We start from the raw sequence: 7,500 nt of genomic DNA, 5'->3' as shown, positions 1-7,500 counted from the left end.
CATAATAGAGAAGAGTATGACACGGTTTTAACAGCGTTTTGCATAGTTTTCAACTTGTAAATATTCTATCAATATGTGAATAAATATATTCAAACTTTACCTTGTTTTCGTCTATAATTCCCGCCTTAATCATATGACACCACCAATTTACCTGAAATCGTATGTGTTCTTCAAAAAAGTTATTTGAATACAACACGGTTTCGTACAGTTTTCACGCATGGATGCATGTCCCAGACGCACCCGGCAGTTAGATGCGATATTGTATGACTACTAGGCACTTAGGTTATGACTACTAGACTAGGTTATGACTACTAGGCACTTAAAAAAAAACAACAACCCTACCCTAACCGCTAACCTAAACCTAAACCCTAACCCTAACCTAACCATAACCCTAACTTTTTTTTATTAAAAAAAATTAAATTAAATTAAAGTGCTCCTAGTAGTCATAAATATCGCATCTAACTGCGAGTGCGTCCCAGACGAAACTTTTTATGGGATTAGTGTTCTTATTGTCTATGACGGAACTTTGGGGGCCGTATGGGATCTTAGGCAGCGTGCAGCGTGTTTCCAGCGTGCTAAAAATAAATGTGCTCACGGCCAGCTAGCTTAGCAGCTGATTCTCTTACGCCCCAGCGTACCGTCATAGACATAAACACTAAATCCCATAAACCAAAGTTTCGTCTGGACATGCATCCATGCGTGAAAACTGTACGAAACCGTGTCGTATTCAAATAACTTTTTTGAAGAACACATACGAATTTCAGGTAAATTGGTGGTGTCATATGATTAAGGCAGAATCGATAGACGAAAACAAGGTAAAGTTTGAATATATTTATTCACATATTGATAGAATATTTACAGTTGAAAACTATGCAAAACGCTGTTAAAACCGTGTCATACTCTTCTCTATTATGCACTCTTGATACTATATATATCAGAAGTAAGTAATAGGGAATCTACTATCTACTCCCTATTATCTACTTCTGATATATATATATATATATATATATATGTGTGTGTGTGTGTGTGTGTGTGTGTGTGTGTGTGTGTGTGTGTGTGTGTGTGTGTGTGCGTGCGTGCGTGTGCGTGCGTGCGTACGTGCGTGCGTGCGTGCGTGTGTGTGCGCGTGTGCGGGCGTACGCGCGTGCACGCGTGTTAGTGAGTGTGTGTATGTACGAAAGCAAGAAGACTCATGGCAGTATCGCAGTTCGCATTTCGCCATTTCGCATGAGTCATCTGGGCTTTCGTAGTACAGTGTGTCTGATTTCACGTGTTCTTAAAGGTTTTTCCATTAAGGAAAAAATCGGCTTGTCCAGCGAAAGTGGTCATGATACGAGCATGTGAACTGTTATATTTTTAGTCGAACTTTGAAATCTGTATATATATATAATATAATATATATATATATATATATAATTATATATATTATAATATATATATATATATATATATATATATATAAATATATATCAAAGAGCCATTGACCCCGTGCGTTAATGGGCTCTTGATAATATATATATATATATATATATGTAACATCTGCTATTTGTTGTTACAACTTGTTATGTTCACTTATTAGTCACGTGGTTAGCGTGGTAAGCCAATCCCGACCCTGCATCTACCTGTGCAGGTGCCCGGCTCTTTTACTCGTGCTCAAGCTAGAATTAGATCAAAAGTAATTTGTAAATTGCGATTATTGTTTATTCCTGACATCATTAAGGGTATAAGCTGATAAATGACGACTTTGTTTAATGTACTTCCGATATCATGCATAAATCCCAGACGGTAGCCTAGATACAACGCGTATATACTCAAGGGTAGTATACTAAAGAAACTTATTATTAATTATAATAGCAAATCATAATATGCTAAACAGTAACCCCAATGCGAGAAAAAAAACTTGTCTAAAGCTTTTCTGATACGATCACCCATAAAACTGCGTCACAGATACAACACTCGTACTACGCGTACGCATTCTACACTATAGTGTCCACCTCTGTGATCATGCACACACCTGAGCTTCGTGCGTCTATCCGCAGGTCTACTGACCGTGACAGCTACCTCCAGCTTACCCCCCGCGCGCCACCACGGACAGATGCCAGCTAGCTACACCGAGCAGTGGATTAGGTGACATCACAGCTAGTGCATCGCTATCGTCGTCAACATGTCGGCGCCTCGATTCGTGAAGCGACCTGCGATACGGCAGGCGGACAAGGGCAAGACGCTGTTCTTCGAGTGTGAGGTGAACGCATCGCCTCAGCCGGAGATCGAGTGGTACCGCGGCGAGGATCGTCTTTCTGCGGGCGAGCGCATGCAGATGCTGTGCAGTCCGGCGACCGATGCGAATAACTACAGTGTGGCGTTGAAGATCGATGGCATCGATCAGGCCGACGGTGGAATCTACAGAGTGAAGGCGAAGAACGCCGCCGGAGAGGCGGCCGCTTCCCTCAATCTGAACTTCAGTAAGTTACGCGCACGCGCACGCACGCCCGCGCGCACGAGCGCACGCGGATAGACGAACGCGGGAACGATTCACACCCACGCTGACGACATACAGGCGGACGCGCACACACATGCACGCGCACGCACGCACGCACGCACACACGCACGCACGCGGACAGACGAATGCGAGAACGACTCACACCCACACTGACACACAGGCAGACGCGTACACACATGCACGCGTGCACGCACGCGAACGCACGCCCGCGCGCACGCACGCACGCGGACAGACGCACTCAGGAACCTTTCACACCCGTACCGATACACAGACGGACGCGCGCACACATGCACGCGCGCACGCACGCGGACAGACGTACGCAGAAACCCTTCACACCCGTACCGACACACAGGCGGACGTGCGCACACATGCACGCGCACATCGACGCACGCTCACTCCCCCACATACACGCACGCTCACAGAAGCGCACACGCACGCGCACACACACGCGCACACACATACGTACAGACATGTACCAGTATATAATTAAAAATAATAATTATTAATTATATTATAACGATTTCCCAAATTAAGGAGAGAACAACTACATGCGAAACTGCGAAACCGTTTAATAAGCAGACATCGTTGCGCCCTGTGTAATGAAGTTGCAATTGCAATTGATTAACTTTTTTTGGTAGGTAGTTACTTTACACCCGCTATTACGCATAGCAGATTAAGTTAAACCACCAGCACTGAAATTACGTGATTCACGATTTGCAGTGTTGACAGAAGGAGTTACAATGAACTTATAGTTTATTTTGCTATCTAATCCATATATGTCAGGAAATATTAGTTTCATACATTTCGATTTTCCTATTTTTTCTAGGCCAAGACGCAAACAAGTAAGTACATTTTGTGTTATTATATATACATATACATATTACAGTATCCTATATTGAGGAGTGGCGACTAGTTGCATGCACGTTTCTATCTTTGCTGAGTAATATATTACTCTTATTTCCCGCTCCTTGCTCTCTATCCCCAATATTTAGACAAAATAAAAAGAATATATATACACGCGCACATGAGGTTTCAATTGAAACTGCCAAGTGACCTAGAAGGCAAACAAAGCTAGACCTGTGCCTGTGCCTCTGTGTGTGTACAGTTAGTGCAGGAATTTGTTGGTTATTGACATATTACATATAAATCATACCAATTATCCAAGCGTGATATTTAGCGAGTATACGACGCACACAATATGCGAGAAAGGTAAATTAATAGTCCAGCTAATTCTAATCACAAAACATAAATATAGACATCTCCCGTTCTTTAACGGTTGCCTCTATATAAGGAATTTGATTGGGACATGCTTTTTATCTGAGGGATGTCCGACTTTGCTTATGTTCAATATTGATGCCTGCAATTTACAGTCGAGGGGCTGTTAAAAATTGAAATGCTGAAACACAATATGCGGCACTTACGCTGGGTCTCGTAAATTCTTCCAGACGAACCGAACCATAAATACAAAAATACAACTAGAACCACATGGACTTTACATGCGCTAGAGAGAGAGGCGAGCTAAAATAAACCCCGTGCCGCTCCACCCTCTGAATGCCGAGCTAGAACGCAGAAACTCAGATATCTCGAGTTCTTTGCACCTTAATGCTGATACAGTTTTGCTAATGTTGTTAATATTGTTAATCTTGTTCACTGCAATCCCACAGCAAAAAAACAGTACAACAACCGAACCTCATGGTAATGTGTATGAGGAATTACAGTCCGCGTAGAGGGGAAACGGGGGGGGGGGGTCCTTTTCCAATTTTCCGGTAAAAATCAGGACATTTCCCAGTTCCGAATCATATAGAATCGCAATTTCAGCTTTACCGCGCGCGCCTCGATTGACGTTTATTTCCGACCAACGAGCAAAAGTATCCGGTATTTTCCGGTTCTCACATAATTAAAATAGTCCAATACCGCGTCCCAAAAATAACCGTTCCCTTTTCCGCTTAGTTAACCTCATGATTGCTCCCTACTCGCAAAGCAGAAACAGGACCAAATCGAAGCGGCTGTTGTTGAATTCAAAATGTATTCTCGTCAAATTAACGTGCCGATTATCTACTGGGACTGGAAGGCAGTTTCCATAACTAGAACATCGTATATAGCATTTTAATTTGTTTATCGTAAGCGATGCCTGAGTTTGATCTGTTATTGCAATCATTCTATGTTATACGTGCGGTTACAATTTCGATCTGCATATGGCAAGAACTCATGCAGGTGTTAATATATTAAAGGGTTGGTAAGACTAATGTTTGTGAGTTCTGCTATAGCTGATTGGTCAGTAGCTGAGTTACTGAATGCGTGACTGAATGAATGCGTTAAGCAATTAGTACAATTTTTGATTCTGAAGTTTTAGTGTTCTGTATCCTCGGGCATGGGTCGTTGTTAGGCTCAAGAAGAATGTAGAATCATTCTAAATATAACGCGGATAGGCTTATATACTGACTATATTATAACTAATCATACAAATTTATATAAAATAATTGATAAATTCATTAATATTCTAGTCAGGGTAGCCATAGGGCAGTAATTATAGCTTTACACTACACTGATAATCTCACGCGAACTCTCACATTAGAAAGTGCTGCCACCTCGTGCACGAGCAAAGCCTAACCATATCGCTATTGGGACGGCTGAAGTGTATGAATACCTCCATTAGATAAATTTGACACTAGATGGCTCTGCCATCTGTGTTGAGAGTGTAGAATGCGTAAGCTGTAGAATCGGAATCTTGACAGATTTTAAAAATCCGCACAGTATATTGATATAAGTGCATGTGGCCTATTTTTCCGGCGGGTTTGTCTGTTTTTAATCACCAACTAGATTGCTAACCTCTAAAGAATTGATATCTCATGGTATTATAAAATAATGCAATGTTTTATTTGAGCTAGTATGAAGGCTATCATGAATAGACACACATTCTAGAGGCCTTTAACAACAATTTGTTATAGTTTATAGTTGGAATTAACTTGAATTCACGTGTCACGTAAGTATGTTTTTCTATGTACGTGCTTTATATTTCACTAAAGCGCCTCGTGCAATTAGCTACTAGAGTAACGTTTTTGAGAAGCCACCACTAGATGGCGTCGTATGGTAAGCACTCTGTAGCTCCTTGCTCTGTACAAGGCATCAGCCCAGGATATGCTATTATGTACGTGCCTACCAACTATAGCTACATAGAGGGAAGATAACAGTAAGCATACGACTTCAGTGAATCCTTGAACAATGTTTATGCATCATCGTTAACCTTCATAACCATTGATAACTTGCCATGCTATTAGCCAACTAGCGTACCTATGATAAATGATAACATTCGTGATAACAGTTTTAACAGTATTTTAATTAGGTACTTGCAATTAGGCACAATGCCAAGTGCAAGTGAGCGAGAGAGAGCGGGAGAAAGAACGAAGGAAAAAAAGAGAGAAAGATAGATAGAGAGAGGGGGAGGAGGAGGAGGAGGAGGAGGAGGATAAGTAGGAGGGCGAGTAAAAAAGAGAGAAGGGGAGGAGTGAGACGGCAGTCATTTAGTAATGGCATTTACGTATCTCATCTCGCTTCAAAGCAAATTTACTTGACGCATCTGCGCGGTTTTATACACGTAGACAAGCATTTATCGCTCGTGACGTGTAAGGATAAACCATTGGTGAAGAATAGAATTAATGAATAGAAAAGTCCATGATTTAAATGATCAAAAATCAATGATCCTAAACTCCCTATGAATCCTAATAGTCACGTGATCACGGTGGCGACATCGCAACACGCCCTTAGCTATAAGCAATTAAAAAAATTAGCACTGGTTATAATTATCGTCACTAAGTTGGATTATTATGAAATGCAGAGATTTTTGGAATGCATTTTTGATGTCAGTTCGACAGAGCGGGATCATCTGTGGTTCATTAATCTGCTCCGAACTACAGCCGAAAAAGTTATGCCACTATATAATATTAACGTATTTCGTTTACAGAATAAAAGTAAGCAAACGTACGTGTGGTGCTTGCACAGTGAGTCATTCCTTGCGAATTAAAGCAAGAATGCTTTAATGAGCTCTCGCTCGCAAAGGGTAGGCGATGAACCAATTATGATTATATCGCTCCGCCGATCAACCCTCGGGATGTTAGAGAATAATTGAATCCTTAGCATGGCTTCATAGTAAAAACGCACCTGAGCGTAAGATATATTTGCCACAGCGTCATCGAGCTACTGGGTGTGATCAGCTGGTAGACTGCAAGCATCTGCGACCATCTGTCGCTACAGTGAAGAAAGTTTTCTTACTGTATGTCGCCGTTGGGTAGCGTATATTTAGCATATAACCGCTGTAGTTTATTTTACGTGGTATTCTTAAAACAAGATACTTATATTCTAATAAGTTATAATTATTATTATAGCGTATAGTTATTTATACAGGGCGAACGAATAGCATAAATTTCACTCAAAAATCGGTTGACTTCATTTGCGAAGCATACATTGCTTCAGAAAATAGCAAAAATCAACAAAAATTACACGCGTATGGTGCGCTAACTGCTTCGTAAAGGATGGCATGCTACGGAAAGTTGTAATTCTCTAACGTGCAGCCACTCGAACCAGTGTGACAGTACTTTTCTTTTCGGTTCTGTATAAGACTGTGTGTGTGTGTGTGTGTGTGTGTGTGTGTGTGTGTGTGTGTGCGTGCGTGTGTGTGTGTGCGTGTGTGTGTGCGTGCGTGCGTGCGTGTGTGCGTGCGTGTGCGTGTGTGTGTGTATGTGTGTGTCTATGTCAGATAATGCAAGCAGGGAATGCCAGAAACTAATCATGTTTAGTCGAAGTGCCGTCCGCTTGTAGCTTGCGGTTACATGTAACAACTTTTTTTTCACGAAAGAAGATCTTCAGGAGTAAGATAACACTTTTGCTGAACTGAAGAACTGTATAGTAATAATAATAATAATAATACCTTGTTATCTCACCCCTGCCAATATTATTCCACTGTATCCGATAATATGTCTTACTTTTTAACACGGTAAAATATA

At 41.4% G+C, this 7,500-nt stretch overlaps 1 protein-coding gene and 1 long non-coding RNA gene across 2 annotated transcripts in view; one reads left to right on the top strand and one right to left on the bottom strand.

Annotated features, from left to right (window-relative positions):
- LOC106807761 (twitchin-like) overlaps positions 1-7,500 on the top strand; it is a gene marked incomplete at its 3' end in the record, with an annotated part of 171,136 nt that overhangs the window by 7,569 nt on the left and 156,067 nt on the right. The window contains 2 exon segments of the mRNA XM_014810212.1: positions 2,040-2,462; positions 3,327-3,342. Of these exon segments, the coding sequence (XP_014665698.1) occupies positions 2,165-2,462; positions 3,327-3,342 (314 nt within the window).
- Positions 5,108-7,500, bottom strand: part of LOC106807765 — a 17,453-nt gene continuing 15,060 nt past the window's right edge. The window contains exon 3 of the long non-coding RNA XR_001393706.1: positions 5,108-5,118. This is a non-coding gene — a long non-coding RNA (uncharacterized LOC106807765). The remainder of the gene's footprint in view (positions 5,119-7,500) is intronic.

This window comes from Priapulus caudatus, unplaced genomic scaffold (genome assembly GCF_000485595.1).
Source record: "Priapulus caudatus unplaced genomic scaffold, Priapulus_caudatus-5.0.1 Scaffold233, whole genome shotgun sequence".
Lineage (NCBI taxonomy): Eukaryota > Metazoa > Priapulida > Priapulimorpha > Priapulimorphida > Priapulidae > Priapulus > Priapulus caudatus.
Note: the sequence above shows the minus strand (reverse complement) of the source record. Positions and strands in the feature narration are given on the sequence as shown.